General features: G+C 54.5%; 6 protein-coding genes across 6 annotated transcripts; 2 read left to right on the top strand and 4 right to left on the bottom strand.

Moving 5' to 3' along the window:
• Window positions 1-95: 95 nt before the first annotated feature.
• J4E84_005938 (uncharacterized protein) lies at window positions 96-940 on the bottom strand (the record flags this gene model as incomplete). The annotated part of the gene is made up of 4 exons (XM_049388530.1): window positions 96-444; window positions 495-595; window positions 644-778; window positions 920-940. 4 exons carry the CDS (start codon window positions 938-940, stop codon window positions 96-98), a joined length of 606 nt encoding a protein of 201 aa, XP_049243429.1.
• A 392-nt stretch (window positions 941-1332) lies between these two features.
• DUS3 (tRNA-dihydrouridine synthase 3) lies at window positions 1333-3643 on the top strand (the record flags this gene model as incomplete). Its single annotated transcript, XM_049388529.1, has 3 exons — window positions 1333-1544; window positions 1592-3505; window positions 3556-3643. The coding sequence occupies 3 exons, from the start codon at window positions 1333-1335 to the stop codon at window positions 3641-3643; spliced, it is 2214 nt and encodes a 737-aa protein (XP_049243428.1).
• A 234-nt stretch (window positions 3644-3877) lies between these two features.
• J4E84_005936 (uncharacterized protein) lies at window positions 3878-5722 on the bottom strand (the record flags this gene model as incomplete). Its single annotated transcript, XM_049388528.1, has 1 exon — window positions 3878-5722. One exon carries the CDS (start codon window positions 5720-5722, stop codon window positions 3878-3880), a length of 1845 nt encoding a protein of 614 aa, XP_049243427.1.
• A 751-nt stretch (window positions 5723-6473) lies between these two features.
• On the bottom strand, window positions 6474-9637 carry J4E84_005935 (uncharacterized protein; the record flags this gene model as incomplete). The annotated part of the gene is made up of 3 exons (XM_049388527.1): window positions 6474-7236; window positions 7286-9183; window positions 9230-9637. The coding sequence occupies 3 exons, from the start codon at window positions 9635-9637 to the stop codon at window positions 6474-6476; spliced, it is 3069 nt and encodes a 1022-aa protein (XP_049243426.1).
• A 1363-nt stretch (window positions 9638-11000) lies between these two features.
• Window positions 11001-13825, bottom strand: J4E84_005934 (uncharacterized protein; the record flags this gene model as incomplete). The annotated part of the gene is made up of 3 exons (XM_049388526.1): window positions 11001-11076; window positions 11128-13595; window positions 13646-13825. 3 exons carry the CDS (start codon window positions 13823-13825, stop codon window positions 11001-11003), a joined length of 2724 nt encoding a protein of 907 aa, XP_049243425.1.
• A 2329-nt stretch (window positions 13826-16154) lies between these two features.
• On the top strand, window positions 16155-17695 carry J4E84_005933 (uncharacterized protein; the record flags this gene model as incomplete). Its single annotated transcript, XM_049388525.1, has 3 exons — window positions 16155-16408; window positions 16462-17549; window positions 17604-17695. 3 exons carry the CDS (start codon window positions 16155-16157, stop codon window positions 17693-17695), a joined length of 1434 nt encoding a protein of 477 aa, XP_049243424.1.
• Between the last annotated feature and the right edge of the window lie 627 nt (window positions 17696-18322).

Raw genomic sequence — 18322 nt, 5'->3', positions numbered from 1 at the left:
AATTGTAGTGACGACCTCTCCCGGGCGTGCGCCTGCCGTCCTACAGGATAGCCGTAGCCTGCATTCCGTCTCCGTTCGAAGCCATTCGTACGCGTCTACTGCTTTCCAGAGACCTGGTCGCCCATGCGGTTGTACTCCTTCTGCATGTTCTCGACCTGCTTCTTCAGGTTCGCCATGTCGCGGTCCTTGGCAGCAAGCTCCTCCTTGAGAGCTCCAACCTCGCCAGCACCACCAACGTTCTTCAGCGAAGAGCCCTTCTTGGTGCTGGGGTCGCCCTTGAGGGTCTTGACCTCCTCCTCGAGACGGAGAACATCGAGGATCATGACGTAGGTACGGTTGAGGATGAGCGACAGGAAGAGGGTGAAACCGCAAAGGTACATGTTGCGCTGCGAGTAGAACTTGCGGGCCTGGACCTCCATGCGCTCGATGCCTCCAGCAGCAACGCTTCTTGTGTCGTTAGTACAGCACTTTGTAGGTGGGATGCTTTAACTTACGATCCACGGCCCTGGTCATCTGAGCCAGAGAGCTCAATCTGCACGCGGTATACGCGGTTGACACTGTCAATGAACAGGATCAGGATGAAGATGAACGTGATCTACGCATGTCAGACGGGTTCTCCACGTGAATACATTGGCTCCCATACCTTCATGCCATATTGCAGCTTTGCTATTATAGGGCTCTCCGAAATGAAGGTGAAGAGCTTGCGGCGCCATGTGAAGGGCAGAGGGACGATGAGGGCGCAGAAGATGAGCATCTCCGTCACCAGGAGGAGGAAGACCTAGAAGATGAAGAGTTAGCACAAAGGCCACATACGCGGTTGTAACGTAAGGCGCGTAGGCGAGCACGCGAGCAGTGACGAGACGACACCATTGGCATCTCTCTCGATCGCTGCTTTCCTGCAAGGAGAGGGGCTGCTTACCAGACTGTAGTAGAGCGTCATGATGGCTACGTGGTATTATTGTCTGGTGTGTGTGTGTGTTTGTGTGGGAGCGGGGTTGAGCTGGATCAACAATGGATCTGGGAGGAGCTGGCTTGCGTGTGCGTGCAAAGGACCAGCAGGAAGATGAGAATCGTGCGGAGGGCCGGAAAGGATTGCAGGAGGGTTGATGTGAAAGTGGGAACGGGAAACGCGATGTGATGTAGGGGAGCCGCAAGTGCCTGGCTGTGACGTATGATCGCAGCTTTCCCAACTTGCTCACTAGCGCATGGGCCGCCGGTCTAGCCTCTTCTAGCCGCATTCGCCCTCACAATTTGAGCGAGTGCTTTTCTCTTTTGAGCAGCAACGCCAACCACGCACGCCTATTCTCAGCCTGGCCACCTTTCTTGCATAAGATGACGACAGGTGAAGGAACCAAGCTCGAGCCCGACCATTCGGCCCCAGACGGTGCTGTCTCCAATGGCATCAATGGCGGCAATGGTACAGTCGATGTGCAGTCCGAACCACCTGCGAGCCCCAAGAAGAGGAACAGGACTAGCAGTCAAGACATTGAGGATGCGGATACTTCTGTGAAGCGAGTCAAGGGTGTCGCACCCATCAAGGCAGAGTACATGCGCCACCCGCTTGAAGTAATTCGCATGCTAAGAACACCAGATTCCTGATACGACTGGATAACAACAAGGCCGCCACCAAGGACAGAGTCATTGACGACGATGCAGCTGAGGGCGCCGATGCTGAGCACAAATCTGAAGGCCTACCAAAGACTGATGCTCGCGATGGCCCCAGAAAGGGCAAGAACAACAAGAAAGACAAAAAGCAAAAGGGCCAAAACACCAGCCGCACTTTCGGCAGCTCGCGCGACAAGATACCGCTCTGTGGTACTCGCGCAGCCTACAATGAATTCTCACCCAAGGAGTGTCCGTTTGGCGAGAAGTGCAAGTTCGAACACGATATCCGCAAGTACCTGAAGGAAGGTCGACGAGAAGATCTTACTACCTTCGATGGCCAATGTCCAGTCTATGCCGTCAAGGGATTCTGCCACTTCGGCTGGAAGTGTCGATTCGTCGGTAGCCATTCCGAAGAGCGCACCCTAGAAGACGGCCGGAAAGAATTAGTCCTGAAAGAAGATGCTGACCGGAAATCCAAGTTCTCCAGCTTCGACGAAGAAGCAGAGGCTGAAGTGGTCAACATCGTGCCAAAGGATATCAAAATTGGTCTATCGAGACGGAAGATTGGAACCCCACGCTCTGACCAGTACCTGCAATGGATCGAGACCAATGCTCGCAACGAAAGAGAAATGTTCGATGCAGCTCAGATGGACATGCACGTTCTCAAGGAGGAGAAGGAGGCGCGCAGAGCGGAGTTTGTGGAGGCGCCCTTCAGGCCATCAGAGAAGCGTAGGCTCTACTACGGACCCGAGACACCAATGCTCGCACCCCTCACCACTCAAGGCAACATGCCGTACCGCCGGCTCTGCGTGGATTTTGGCTGCCAAGTGACTTGGAGTGAGATGGCCATGGGTATGCCATTGATCCAAGGTGACAAGGGCGAATGGCCACTTCTCAAAGCCCACGAATCTGAGGTAACCCCTCCAAAGTTCTTGGGCAAGAACACTGTTGTCCAGGGCTACGACAACTCGACTGATCTCAAGTTCGGCGCACAAATCGCGGCGAACAAGCCATGGCTGGCCACCAAGACGGTTGAAGTACTGACTGAATACTGCCCGAAGCTGCGCGCTATCGATCTCAACTGCGGATGCCCCATCAACCTCGTCTGTGAGAAGGGAAGTGGTTCCGCACTACTCGATAGCGAGGCAAAACTGGAGAGTATCCTCCGTGGAATGACCTATGTATCCAAGGAGGTCCCCATCACCGTCAAGATCCGCATGGGTACCAAGGACAACCACCCAACCGCGCAAAAACTCATTAAGCGCCTCGTACTTGGCGGCCACGAAGCCGTAGAGTCTGGGAAGGGTCTCTCGGGTATCGCAGCCATTACCCTCCACGGCAGGAGTAAGCAACAGCGATACTCTCGAAGCGCAGACTGGTCCTACATCGCCGAATGCTCCGCCCTCATCAACCGACTCCGTAAAGAACAGGCGGCCAAAACGGACACCGCCGCCGAAGCTGATCCCCGTGACCTCGCAAACGGCGGCCATGTCTACTTTGTCGGCAACGGCGACTGCTACTCGCACGAGGACTACTACAACCATCTCGAAAACGCCAAGGTCGATACCGTCATGGTCGGTCGTGGCGCACTCATCAAACCCTGGCTCTTTGAAGAGATTGAAAAGGGCCAGTACCTTGACAAGTCTGCATCAGAGCGCCTCTCCTACATTGAGAAGTTTACCAAGTACGGTCTGCAGACCTGGGGTTCTGATGAGATGGGCATTGGCACGACTAGGCGTTTCCTTCTTGAATGGCTGAGCTTTGCGCATCGCTATGTGCCGGTCGGTCTATTGGAACACTTGCCCCCGAACATCCAGGACCGTCCCCCGAGGTTCAAGGGTAGGAATGACCTGGAGACGTTGATGGCTAGCGAACACTACACCGACTGGATCAAGCTCAGGTATGTTCTTCTTATGAGGTGGGAAGGTATTTTGGCTAACGTATTTGCAGTGAGATGTTCTTGGGTCCTGCTCACCCTAACTTCAAATTTGAGCCTAAACACAAGTCCAATGCTTATGAGATTGAGGCGGAGGGTTAGAGCATGGGTGAAATGAAGGAGATATATTTACATGGGGAGCTGCTGCGTAGATGCATATGTGCATTGGTTGAGGAGCAGAAAAGCATGGCGACTTCGATGCATTTGTATGGATATCTTTGAATTCTCCATGTCTCTGTCGGTGCCTCGGTAGGACCTCGCATGGAAAAGTTATATTTGAATACCAGAAACATTCATCCCGTGCGTTTGCTCATCGCATTTGCGTCCGTAATATATCTACACCAGAAATCCCACAAGCGTCTCCAACATTTCCCTCTCAGCTGGCTCAACAGCCATCACGCCATCGAGCTGCGCTTGCAACGTCCTTTTAACATCTCCCAGTCCTTCATCCCTCTCTGCCAGTGCCTTCTCAATAGCCACCTTGGCACCCCCGTCCTCAGCAACCAGCCAAGCCAACACAGCATCGATCCTTTCCAGACAATACAGCCCCTCACTCAACCGGTCTGGAATATTTTCCAGCTCAAAAGCCTCGAGTTCATCTTTCCCGCTTATCCGCAACGCCTTCTTCTTCTCTGCTAACTTGCTATCAAAAGCTGATAACCGGGTAACGTAGCCTCTGCGCAATTCAACCAGTTTGTGTATCTTGTCGTAGTCCTTCTCGAGGAACTTGGCTAGGAGACGGAACCGGGTATCGGAGTTACCCGGTAAGGAGCGGAGGAGTGAGGCGAGGATGCCGAGTATATGTTCTGTTTGCTGCGGGTCGTGTGACCTTTTCGTTTTGGAAAAGGTGCTAAAGAGAGGTTTTAGGCCGCGGCTGTCGACGAGTTTGGTGCAGACGGCTGTGGCGCTATTTGTGGCTTCGGGGACTTCTGCTGCGGCTTCTTTGCCTTTTGCGCTTGTATTGCCGTTGGTTTGTGGTGGTGTTTCTTCTGCGTAGCCGCAGGCGTGGTCTAGTACTTTCAGGGCGCGGCTCTTGCTGGTCTTGCCGTCGCGGACGAAGAGGAGACAGAGCTCTACACCCTCTGCTTCTAGGAATTTGGCTTTTCCGAGAGGTTCTTCTGTCACTGACGAGAGGCAGTTGAACAGGTTCTCCATGTATTCCTCCTCGTTGCTGTCCTTTTCTGGGTCGTCTCTTCGGTACGGCGCGAGGTTTGTGAGGAAGATTTCGACACCGTTTGCGTCGGCTACGTGGTTTCGGTTCGGTCGCGAGGATTGTGTGAGGATGGAGAGGATCTCGGAGGCGTATTGTTTGTTCTGTGTTGTGGGTTTCTCGGGCTTCTGTATCCTGTCCAGTAGCCACTTTAGCAGAGCTGTCTCCCTGCCTATTATGTCTGTGTATGTGGGTTGTGATAGGAGGTTCTCGATGACGCTGAGGGAGTTGTAGACGCCCGATGCGTCGGCTTCGTCGGTCTCATCGAAGCGGGAGAAGTTGGATACGAGCAGGCTCAGCAGGTCGGCCTCCATGAACGCGGTCACGAGCGCATCCCACTGTTCTTGCTCCCCTCCAACGTCTTCGTCTGTGAGCTCCGAGACCATCTCGATCGCTGCGATTGCGATGTCTGTGTTCTCATGCGCCAGTAGTTCGATCAACTTGGACGCCGCCGTGCTTTTCGCAAACTCTTCGTATAGCTCCGGGTGCTCCGACAGTATGCTGAGCGCCTTGATGCCTTCGTCCAGATCGCCTTCCGACTCCATAAACTTGGTGGGGTCGTCCTCGTACTTTGCGCGCAGCGATGCGTTCTTGTTGACCTTCTTCTCAAAGTTGAGCGCCAGCTTGCGCACCCATGGCACGTCGTATTTCTCTTCGCCTATAGCTCCATCGCCGTCTTGCGCATCGATGTACTCCATGGCGTCCCGCGCATTCTCGTCCAGGCCATCGCCAAAGAAGCGTCCTTCGTCGTCGTCGCCGGGCCCGTCTTCGAAGTCGGGCGGCAACGAAGGACCAGCCTCGTCGTCGTCATCTTCGTCGGCTACCGAGGCTTGCGCTGGGGCTTTGACATCGCCATCTGCGTCCAGCTTTGCAGATTTGTATGATTGGGTCGGGTCGGCTTCGTTTGGGTTCTCGAACTTGCGCTTTGCCGAACCGTTTGCGCTTTTGAAGAGGTCGTCGATGCTCGTCATTATGCGCGATGCGACGTAAGAAGGTGTAGAGGAAATGCGAGTACGGCGAAGCGGAATTGGTCGACTTGTCGCGTCTTCACGAGTCGCTGAACATTGGGAATCCGGCTGGTCCCAGCTCGGCACTAGCGCGTTTTCTCCGCCGGAACGCTCACCTTGTGTCGGATCCACTTCTCACACGCACTCTCTCCATTCGGAATCGCAGTACATCATCTGCACGAACGCGTTTCCTTTGCTCACCCGGTAAATGTGGTAGATACCCACGAACCAACCTTACTTCTTATATCTGACCAAACATATCTTTCCTTTCGCACGGTCTCCTGCTTTACTCAAGCGTTGCTATGGCACGTCATGAAGTGTCACTGATAGGGATGAAGTGGAATGCTGCGTCCTCCTCCCCGGTACCAACATCTGGGCTGCTAGATACTCTTGAAGGTTATAACGCATGTACTGTTGCAGGGTGCAAAGCCCATTTGCGCATATCACGATCTGCATTCCAGTTGCCATCCATAAGGAGGCCCGTTAACTCTTTACGAGGATAGCATAGTTCAAGCGCATAATCAAACAGTTCACTATAAAAGTCACTGTATAACTAAGCGTATTGATGATGTCAGCCACGACGATGTTCAGATTGGTGAGTCTATCTACTGAGTTGAGCGGTTCATGCAGGTACTACAGCATAGTCATCATGGTGCTCCGGACACAGCCCAGCAGCCCCAAGCCACGTTAAGACCCCACGGAAAAGACGTCATGTCTAGTAACGCCTTCCATACCCCTCCTCACCATAACCACCGGAGCCATACTCCTGCCTTCGCTGGCCATATTCGTCTTCATCGTCACGGCGGCGGCCATAGCCTTGAGTCTCTTCACCGAAACCACCGGGAACACCAGAAGCGCCGTAAGATTGATCAGGACGCTCACCACCGTATTCCAGGCCCTCCGAACGACCGTATCCGCTGGATCTGTACGGGTTAGTACCGTAGCCCCGGCGAGAAGATTCGCCAACGTACTCTTGACGGCCGTAGCTCGACTCTTCCTGGCGACGGCCATATCCAGACTCCTCTTGACGACCGTATCCGCCAGTGCTATAAGAGTCAGCGCCATACTGCGGTTGCTGACGGCCGTAGCCTCCAGCGTCTCCGCCGTACTCCTGGCGTCCGTACCTGGATGGCTCTTCACGACCGTAGCCTGACTGCTCGCCGTAGCGCTGCTCTTGGCCGTAGCCTTGCGAGTATCCTCCGGACTGGCGCTGGGGCGAACGACTGCCGCTCTTCTTGCGACGGTGTTCATGCTCCCGGGAGCGAGAGCGACGCCTGTGTTCACCAGATCCTGATCGACGCTTGTCAGCATCATCCGAATCCTCATCACCGCTGCCATGTTTCTTGTGCTTATGGCGCTTCTTCTCCTCCTTCTCACGCTTCTTGCGCTCCTTCTTCATCCGCTTCTCGTATGAATCTTCGCCGCCCGAATCGTTCGAATCGTCGTCATCGGAGTGTTTCTTGGACTTACCACGTCGTCTGCACAATTTTTAGCCTATCATCGTCATGAATTGAGGATTTCGCTTACTCTCTCTCCTCGGAGTAGTATTCTCCAGACCGATCGATCCCTTCGCGTGTCTCTTCAGAGCGCCATTGATCGCCATGCTGGACGCGACGCTCCTCGCGACGCTCATATCCACCAGTGTTGCTGTAGCTCGAAGTCTCGACACGCTGTTCGTAGCTGTAGGATCCGCCACGGTCGTCCCGTTCCTGACGAGAGTACTCCTCGCGACGCCCACCACTCGGGTATTGTGTCTGCTCGTACTCGGCGCGGCCATAGCGATCGTTGTCGCCATACGAAGATGCCTGGTGATGACCAGTCTCCGAGTAGGACTGAGTGTAAGAGCCGTCTTGACCGTAGCTCTCCTCCTTGTGGCTCTTCTTTTCCTTTCCACCAAAAGCGTCACCAAGCAGAGAGCCGCCGATGCCGCCAACAAGACCACCGACAAGGCCGCCTAGGGCGCCACCACCAACGGCTTCGCCTGCGAGCTTGCCAACATGGTCAGAGGCCTGCTGGATCTGTGGGTTGACACCACCTTGTCCGCCGGAAGAGCCAAAGTTGTTGGCCATACCCAGAGGTTTGCCACAACCATGGCCCTTGTCGTGCACGTTCTCCTTGTGGTTGCGGAGGTTCTGTACGCCGTCCCGACTGAGCTGATCACGGAACTCCTCCTGTGCGCGCCTGTCCTTGGAGCTCCACCACTTTCCAACTGTGTCAAACATGATTTGGTGGCATTCCTGGACCCCGCGATCACCCCGTCCTCCATGGTTTCTCTCTGCCGCAGCAACCGCAGGGTGATGGAACACGCCCTTGATGATGCGGTCAATGGTTTCCTCAGGGTCGGCCTCACCGTCCCAGCACTGGACGACTTGCGGAACAGCCCAGCTCAGCACGGCAGATGCTACGCGACCAGCAGGCTCGTTGAGCACGTTGGAGAAATGATCCTTGGAAAGCATGCTGTGGGTGGGGTCGGTACAGTCATCGTCATTGAAGACGATGTGTTGCTTCTCACGAGAGCTTGCAATGACTTCGCTGGATCCCGTCTCAAGCTCAGACTTGACTTGGCTAAGAATGGGCAGAACGTAGGGAGCAAGAAGACTGAATACGAAGATAGTGACCTGGCTCTGGACCTCCTCGATCAGATCTGGCAGAATTGGGATCTTCTCAATGAATTCGGTGATGGACTGCATGATTTCGTCGTGGAACTCCATGATGGGGTAGATCTGCTTGACTAGCTCTCCAATCTGCTCAGTAAATGCCTCAGGCTCCTTAGGGGTGATCTGGATGTTGCCCATCGCAGCAGCGTTGGAGTTGTCGGCAAGCTCCTCGGCCTTACCAGCTTCGTCTTTGCCACCAAAGATGCCGTCTGGGAGCTTAGCAAGGAGCTCTTGGATCTTGCTCTTGTTCTCGTTCCTGTCGGCATTGGCAATTGCGCCTTCAAGCTCCTGCAGCTCAGACTGTGTAGCCTTGTCGGTAATCTCACCGCAGACCGAGTGCAAAAAGTCGACGCCACCGAATGTGCCTGTGATGATGGGGTATACCTGCTTTCCAGCGGCGCGGACATCGAACAGGGCGTTCCTTCCGACGTGGGGGAAAATGCCCCGGTTGTCTTCGTCGAGTTCAATCAAGGCAAGTTCGACATAGTTGGAGTGGGCAGAGTAGTCTTCCAGACAGTGGGTCGCTGTACCGAGAAGTCTCAATGCTTCGTAGAAGTCGGGACCCTTTCCTCGCGAGCGGCGTCCCAGGTCGATGCAACGCCGAAGCAGGTCGCGGACCATACCAGCCGATGTTGTAATACCCAAGTCTTCGGAAGCGATGTAGTTCTTCAGGCCGGTTCGCTCGTCGACGCTGAGCTCGCGTCTCTCATCAACGGGGCCTCGCAGGCGGCGGTCGTAGTCGCGGGCATCGAGATTGTCGGCGTAGTCCTGAATAGTCAGTATCAGGCCTTGAGCAATAAAGCGGTGTACCAACCTTGGGGTTGTCAATGTGCTCTTCAGGTCTGTAGCATCCAAGGCGATCGCGGGTGACCTCGAACTCCTTGGTTCCGTAGCCGAAGCTCATGAAGCCGAGCACCCAGAGGAGGATGCGGATAGCCTCTGCAGAGACCATCTTGACAGTGCCGACATCGACGGCCTGGGAGTAGTCGCGTAGCCAGTTGCCAAAGTAGACACGCTTGACATCCATCTTGCTGAACTTCTTGCCCGTCTGGCCGCTGATGAGCAGGGTGAGTAGGGTATCTTCGATATCTCCATGGCGCCAGTTCTGTCCCTCAATGGCGCTCAGGCTTGCAATGTTGCCCGCACCGAAAGCTGCCGTGGGGCGCGCCCACAACACCATTACGATGAGGCATGGCAGCCAGATGTCGCTGATTTGCGGCATCGTGCTCGTGATTTCGTATACTCTTGATGATATGCACGGAAGAGTCTAGGAAGAGATTGTAGGTCGAGGAGAGAGGGGTGCGTTGTGTACACCGGTGTCTATGTGAATGTTGCTAGCGGCATGTTTCAGTGGCTGGTCTTGCTTGAGCTTACCCCACCACAGCTGACGTAGAGGGGCCACAGCCCACCCACACGCCCAACAGATCGCCAGCGAGCGCTGTTCGACCAAACTACCTCTTACACCCGTCAAACACGCGTATCCCCCGTTTCGCGCAAACCTCGCCCTTGCCTTAACGTGCGCGATACCACAGTTACGCGTGTCATTGGATGTCCGCTTCCTACTGCAGGAAATTGCCGTGCATCCTCAGCTGGCATGTAGCCCCAGGCGGCTACCTTGTAAACACCGGGCCATGACAGAATCTGTGTCGCATCGGGTAGATCTCTACAGAACCGCCATCTCCACAACTCATAATGTATACCCCGTACCGATGTATTCATCGGCTTGTTTACTATCTGTTCGTTACCATAGTCGCATCATGCGGATTTCCCTTCAGATGTCGTTCGCATTGCTGCATGCAAAGTACTCCCACTCTCAACGAAGTGCGCTGAGACGGGCGCGGCAGAGAACGCCGTCGCTGAAGAGACTGCACATATCGTCGATGTGCACGCCGACCGTAGCATCTAGATCCATGGCGAGGTGTGGTGTGCTATAATCTGAATGGTGCTGCCTCAACTGGCCAGGTAAGAAAGTGCAAGCCGCGACGGGAACCCCGGTCAGAGCGCAGCTGTGTCGAGACGATCGACTTCATGCTGATTGGGGTTTCGCGATGGGCTGAATTCTGTTCGGTTATGTGGTGTTGTGAATGGCTAGGAATGGCCATGTGGTGACGGTAGTGAGTTGTGGCTTGATGGCCTGGTGCGCGGTCCAAGTTGCGCCGTGTTACGCTTTCCACCGCCAGCCCGCCCGCGACTGCCGTATGAAGAGCACACGGCTGCCATCACGCCCCCAGGTAACACCACACCTCCGCAACTCCTTCCATCTCATCGCCATCGCCTCTCACACGACCCCAACTCGACGAAATCATACGGAACCAATGCGACTCCTCCATGCATATCGCTGGGAGCATAGTCATCAAGCGGTGAGCATGTGTAGGTGGAAGAACTGTCATTTTTGCAACGAGATTAGAAATTAACCTGTAAAGTAGGTCATACAACTCTAGAACCAACGCCGACAAGGGAATGGTGCCCTCCATGATGCGATGACCCGCTCTATGTATCCCGATTCATGGTGCCAACTGGCTTCCAATTCCCAACGCCGCAACAGGTGAATCGAACAAAAGAAAATACATCCAGTCATGACCCAACTAGTAGTTGAAGACCGTCAATGACGGGTTCAGTACGATGGGCAACAGGCAGTGCATGATAACCGTTACGGCCCAACTAGGTATTGTTAGCGAGATGTCAATGATATCAGAGTAGGAGGGTACTTACGGCAGAACGGCAGTCAGACCGGTAATCTCCCAGCCGTGGGGAGCGAAGCATCCGAGGTAGATCATACCTCCGATCATGAGGATCATGATCATGTACATCCACTTGAAGCGCTTCCAGATCTTGGGCAGCTCGGCGAAGAAGTTGGAGTTGTCCTTTTCCTTGGCTGTGGCACCCCAGCTCATGTCGATACAGAACATGTGCGAGCAAATGGCGAGGAGGATGTGGAACGAGACACCACCGAAGAAGATCATGAAGAAGGGCATCCACTTGAGGTTCTCGAAAAAGGCACCCAGTAGACTGGCCTCACCGATACGGTAGCGCATGATGGCGAAGCAGACGTTGGACATTCCGTTGAACACGATGAGCAGGACGATGAAGATCTTCCACGATTCGACATAGTACTTGTCGAGATCACCGTTGAGCCATCCGACCAGGAAGTAGTTGAGGCAACCGAGGGGAACGGCCGATCCGAGAGCGTAGTAGGAGAAGATGTAACCGCAGATGGAGATCTTGGACGACAGCTGGATGTTGGAGAAGATGAAGGTGCGGAAGAGCTTGGTGAAGGGGGACTTCCACAACCAGGTGTGCACAGGGTTGAAGACCAGTTCGTTGCAACCGTACGCGTACTTCTCCCATCGGTCCAACTCGTCGAAGATGGAAAGAGACACACCCTCCTTGAAACCACGACCGTGGTAACTCGCCAAGCGGACAATGTTACCCTTGATCTGGAGACGAAGTGCGATATCGAAATCCTCGGACACGTGGCTCTCGGACCAGAAGCAGACGTAGCCGTCATCTTCCGGAGGGTTGCCGACGGACTGGACAGCTTGCCATCGCAAGAAGGCGTTGTGACCGACGAAGGGTGCGACTTCACCGCTACCGACTGAGAAGCGAATGGCAGTGTAGACAAGGTTGGTGAAATAGGTGATACCGTTCTCGAAGTAATCCCAAGAGACTTGCATGACACCGGTAGCGTGCTGAACAATGGCGACTTCGGGCGACAGGTACATTTCGGCGGCACCGTACATGAGGCAGTCTTCGGGAACGATGGTATCGGAGTCGACAATAAGAATGATCTCACCCATACGGATGTTACCGCCAGCCTTAGCGCGGGGGTCCGCAGTAAGAACCTGTTCGAGAGCCTCGTGATAGAGAGCGAGCTCCTCCTCCTCGGAGATCGAAGCATCACCATCAGCCTTGTCAAAACGGTTGTCGACCATGCTTTGAAGTACATCCTCGACCTTGTTGGAGGTGTTGAGCGCGAAGTTCATGTTGGAAGCCTTCTTGAACTTTCCGCGGCGAACGAAGCCTTCGTGGTTGTGCTTGGGGCGCGAGACCCATCCAATGTTGTTGTTCTCGTAGAATCGCAGGAACTTCTCGTTATCTTCTGCTGATCGGACGGCCATACCATCGTCGTTGATGAAGATGCGTGCAGTTCCACCACGGGACTCGTAGTAGGAGATGGCAGCTTGCAAACTGGCGACGGTGGGCTTGACGACACCCTCAAGAGACTCGGTGTAGATGGGCATTTGGATGGTGATGGTCGACGGCGTGAATCCCATGGCGCGTGCCTGGGCAAGGTTGGGCTTGACGGCGGAGTGGAAGCGGCTGTTGGACTTGACACCAGTGATGGGTCCGAACACCTCGAAGATGTTACCCAGGACGACGACGACGAAGAAGAGACCAAGGGCGATCCACAGTGGCTCGGTTAGGACGAGAAGGATACGGGGGTAGAAGTGATCGGTCATAGTCTGGAGAATGATGGCCTTGTTTCCGAGACCGATGACGAGGACGATGATCAAAACCATGGCAAGACCGACGAAGATGGAACTTGTGAAGATGAGAGGACGTGCGAGCGACTCCTTAGGACCTTCGGCCTTCTCGAGGTCACCATCAACCTCCTCAGCATTGACCTCAACATCGTCCTTCTTGCTGTCGATAGCGAAGTCGACAGTTGATCCTCCAAGGGTGGAGTTGGCACTGGACTGGATGGCGCTGTCGAAACCACTGAAGGGGTTCTTTGATGTACCCCAAACCAAGGCCAGGATCCTTGATTCGATCTCCATCGCCTGGGAAAGGATCGCACCGAGGTCATCGTGCCATACGAGGAGGAGCCTCTCCTGGCGGATAAGAGCTGCGTATTGGAACTTGCGGATGGTACTCGAGGTAGCGACCTCTGCCATTGACTCGAAGATCTGGATCTGGGAGCCGTTCTGGAACATCAACTCCGTCTCGAAGGGCTCGAGGACATCAAAGATGGCCTGGGTACCATCGGTGCTCATGGTGAGGGCGACGCCAGGGTTGATCCTCTTTACTGCCGAGAGAAGGTCCTTGTTGGCCGCGACGGGTTCTGTGACATATTCTCCTTGACCCTTTCGGATCAAGACACCTTCGCAGGAGCCAGGTGTCAGGGCACTGGATGTCATCCATCGCATGGAGCATGCCTTAGCGTAAAGGTGCTTGATGATCTAGGTGGTGTGAGACATTGTTATGCAAGCTTGAGGTTGTTTGTACTTACGGCACGGTATCTTGAATCTTCGTCGATCTTCATGGTCAACGGCCGCGACAGGGCCGGACGACTCGTCGGTGTCTGGGGTACGGAGTAGCGGGAGGAGTCATTGACACTGCCACTGAACGATTGCCTGCTGGAGGGGATGAAGGGCCTGTCCCCATCGTGGGAAGGTGTGGCGGAAGACATGCCGAGGGGATGTCAAAAGAATTAAGAGGAGCGGTAGGGATAGTAAGCGATTGTAAGGAGCAGACGAGTCTGTTAAAGACAGGTGCTGTGGTCGGAGCCAAGAAACGAGAGAATGGGCAAGGAGCCCTGCGAAGATCAGTAAAGCGCGAGTGTGTAGAGACTGGAAAGAGAACGGAAGCGGTCGACGAGCAGAGGTTATCAACGCGGCACAGTTGGTAGTGTCTACACAATTCTCTCCGACTACGCGAAACAGGGCCCCGCCACAATCCTTAGCGACCAGGTCAAAGATACACTCATGCTACACACTATCGAATGTTCGGCAGACCCCTTGTCTAGCACGTTCGAGTCTCAACAAGACCTGCTACGCGAATGTCCCGATTAAGGTCACTGCGTCTGTCACAAACGCTATCTCGCATTCACCACCATCCAGAATCGGCGGCAGCGCAGACCGCCAGCTGCACCTAGCAATCCTTCCATCTATCGATTATTTCGCCAGCGCACGCCCCGGTCGCTCTCCCGTCCGCTGGGCCATGGTGGTCCTCAATGTTGGGACAGTGGCTCCCTTGCTAGCATCGACGAACATATGTTTCGCCGGTGCAACACCATCAAGCTATGGGTCATCATCGAGATCTGAAGCAAAAGGGGATGTGCAATTGTTTGTCGCATTCGGGTACCTTGCACGCCCACGCTTGTGCCTGAGCTAAGTGGAACGGTTTAGCCTAGCCGCTGCTATACTGGGCGTGCGCCACCACTTTTTGACGTTCCGCCGGAGGAGAATTTACTTTTCTCGACGTTCGGTCAGCTCCTCGGCGTCACGTAGCGGACCTGTCCAGCCAGCCTCCTACGTTGCGATTAAGAGTCAGGTCGGAAGTGGAGACAGCTGGCCGCCTAGCTCAGCGCCGAACCGGGCATCTGGAGCGCTGGACCGCTCAGTCTTGCCGGCACCCTACGCCGCAAATACAGTGACGTCCTGCAAGCCAAGATGAGGTCCTGGCCCACGCGTGCGCCATCCCGACAACCTCTGGGCGAGCGGTATACATCCTCAGAAGGGGTACAAGACCCTGCAAATTGCTTTTACAGGATGCCCACGTTCCGGGAGCGGATGAATCCCACGTCGCAAACAAGCCAATGATCAATGCGCAGCTTACTGCATGTTGCCCTTGATAAGCACCCTTGCTGACTCTCCCGTGGTTAAGATTAGGACTTTGTTCCGCCTCTATTGATCCTGTACCCCCGTCTACACATCGAACAACACACAAAGCAGCTCGCCACCATCAGCCACACGTCACAGATTTTCTGCCTCAACTCTTTAACTTTGCATGACGCGATGCCCAGCTGGGTTAATTTGAGTCAGCACAGTTGCTAGTCAACAGAGTTCGATAACAACAGCGAAGCTACTGGATATGCGACACCCGTCGTGGTTAGTGCGTTTAGCCGGCTCGCCGATAAGTCAATCAACAGCTTCTGGTCAGCAAGCCGAGGTGCAGGATTTAGCCACCAACGTGCAGATACGGAGGGGAGAATACAACATCACAAGCTTGCATACTGGCAAGCCGCGTCTAGGCTGACCCGCCAATGCATAGACGGCTGCATCAAGGGCTACGGAGGCGCATCTACAGGTCCACACTTTTCTGGGTACAAGCGTGGAAAACCCAAGTGTAGATCGCGCGGGTTTTGAAAAGCGATCGACCGGGCGCTAGACAAAACATGAACCATGGATTGATGTGCCGTGGCGCCCGAGATCCAAGTCAACTCTCCAACGTCAAGCCTCAAGCACAAGCCTAGCACCGGCCGGTCAAATCCTTCCGTATCCTTAGCGGTGTGTGGCTTTACCCCCTGGCACGTTGACTGCAAGGCTGTCACACTAGTTCTGCGCCTATCTCATCTTTCCTGACGTACCTGCGTCTAAACGAACGCTAGAAACAGCCACGCTACTGTGCACTATTTCCAAGACCGTAACAAGCGACTGGGATGAAACTGCCATGGGCACTGCCCGCCCCTTGCACTTGCAGAAGCCATCACGTCGAGAACGGCAGATACGCCTAGAGTGTGTTGAATGTTCTAAATCTAGGCTTTTGGAATCCGTGAACCTCGCTCTTCCCGACGCCGCTTAAGCCTACTATCGATTTATCGGTGCCGCATACTCAGCGCGGCGCTCGCTCGGCTTGTGGTATCGATACTTCAGCTCCCAACAACGTCCCCTGCGTTGTTTTGTGTACTCTTCTAATCTCCTTAGACGAGGTCGCGTACGGCAATTAACTACCTTGCCCATCGCTAATACTTTGGAATTTCTATTCCGCTTTTGATACCTTCATTCTACAGTACGACAATGCCTTCCTTCTTCAAGCGCAACAAGAAGGCCAGCCCTGAGGAGGACGCACCGCCTCAGGCCCACTCCCAAGATGTCCCAGACCTTCCTGCCGGCATGTCACAAAGGATGCGTCCCGAGTCCTCTAACCAGGGAGCATACATTCCCAGAAACCCTTCCAACCTGTCATTCGGTCCTATATATGGGAGCCAGATCAGCGCTTCCGAAATACGGAAACAACCGCGACCCTTCAGAAGCTACAGGCTACGGGGAGAGTATGTACTACCCATTCCACCCGCTGTCAACTTGTATCTAATTTCCATGTTAGGCGTGAGCAGCCATGGGTCGACGACCCAAGGATGAAGAAGACCAAGGTCGGCAACTGGATCACCCTTGGCTTCATCATCATCGGCTTCTGTGTCAGTGGATACATCATGTACACTGGTGTGCAAGAGGCCCAAATCCCTGAGCAATGTCTTATCATGGAAGACAACTTTGAGAAGATTGACCCTGCCAACTGGGGCTACGAGATCCAGACTGGCGGCTACGGAAACGGAGAGTTTGACTGGACTACCAACGACCCCAAGAACAGCTTCGTCGACGCAGAAGGTCTCCACATTGTCCCAACCCTCACCACCGAATCGACCAGTATTACCGAGGAGCAGATCGTCAATGGCTACACACTGAACATCACCAAGGCAGACGGCGACGGCTCTTGCACATCCAGCGACTACAAGTCTTGCGGTATCCGCTCCAACTCGACCACTGGAACTATCATCCCTCCTGTTCGATCCGCACGCATGACCACCAAGGGCAAGAAGTCGATCAAGTACGGCCGCGTCGAGGTTGTGGCAAAGACAGCCAAGGGTGACTGGCTCTGGCCCGCCATCTGGATGATGCCCGAAGAGGACAAGTACGGTGAATGGCCTCGCAGTGGAGAAATCGACATTGCTGAGTTCCGCGGTAACTCGTACAAGTACCCCGAGGGTCGCGACTTCGTTTCCTCTACGCTTCACTGGGGTCCCGACTACAAGCACGACGGTTACATCAACACCCACGGTACCGCCTTCTTCCGCCGCACAGACTTCGCTTCCAGCTGGCACACATTCGGTATGGAATGGACTGAGAACTACCTCATGTTGTACCTCGACAGCCGTCTCAAGCAGGTCATGTACTTCAAGTTCAATGAGAAGAACAAGCTGTGGAACAAGGGTGGCTTCAACGGTCTGACCACCAGCAACGGCACTCTCTTCGAGGACCCGTGGAAGCAGGGCGGTAAGAACGCGCCTTTCGACGAGAAGTTCTACCTCATCCTTAACGTCGCTGTCGGTGCGCAAAACGGATGGTTCTTTGACGGCGAGGGTAACAAGCCCTGGGTTGATGGCAGTGACTTTGCTGTCCGCGACTTCTGGAATGGTATGTTCACACCCACTTCGCAACACTATGATCACTATGCTAACTCTGCAATAGCCAAGGATGACTGGCTCCCAACCTGGGGCGAGGGCACCGAGCGCGGCATGACTGTCAAGTCTGTCAAGATGTGGCAGGCCGGCAAGTGCTAGACCACCAGCGTCTGACTGCCGAACGCTCCTTCCTTTTTCTATCCGATAACCCCACGGGTCCACCTCGCACTATAAACCGGGTTCACGATCACGGACGTATCACATTTCTTTTTCACAACGTCAGTCAGGGCACAAGGGCACATTAGATGAACGTTTCCCATTTCTTTTTCTCCCTGGCATGGTAGAGGCGCCGAGGCGTCTTGGGCATCAAACGTCCGCATCGAACATTTTACAGATAAGGACAAAACAATACTGTAGTATCTAATAGATTTTTTTCTCACCAATCGCTTCTATGCAATCACACCACTCCCATGCAGCTTACGTGCAGCGGAAGTTGACAGCCTAGCGACAGGCGTCCAGCGACACGACATAAACGAATTCACCGTCGTGCATAATCGGCGTATGTACGACGCATCTCGTATCCGCAATCATGGTCCCACAAGCCTCGCGAAGCATCCACTCCAGCCTCGCATCGAAGACACTCGCAGCTTCGCGTCCATCACTTGCATGTCGCGTCAGCACTCGTGTCTCACCTTCCTTCCCTGACCCAGCGAACACGCAGACAATGCACCCCCGCGCATCTCCATGTCCACCGCCCGTTCTCGCCTTTGCGCAGCTATGCATCGC

This window comes from Alternaria hordeiaustralica, assembly GCF_023758085.1.
Source record: "Alternaria hordeiaustralica strain BMP 2776 chromosome Unknown scaffold_11, whole genome shotgun sequence".
Classification (NCBI taxonomy): domain Eukaryota; kingdom Fungi; phylum Ascomycota; class Dothideomycetes; order Pleosporales; family Pleosporaceae; genus Alternaria; species Alternaria hordeiaustralica.
Note: the sequence above shows the minus strand (reverse complement) of the source record. Positions and strands in the feature narration are given on the sequence as shown.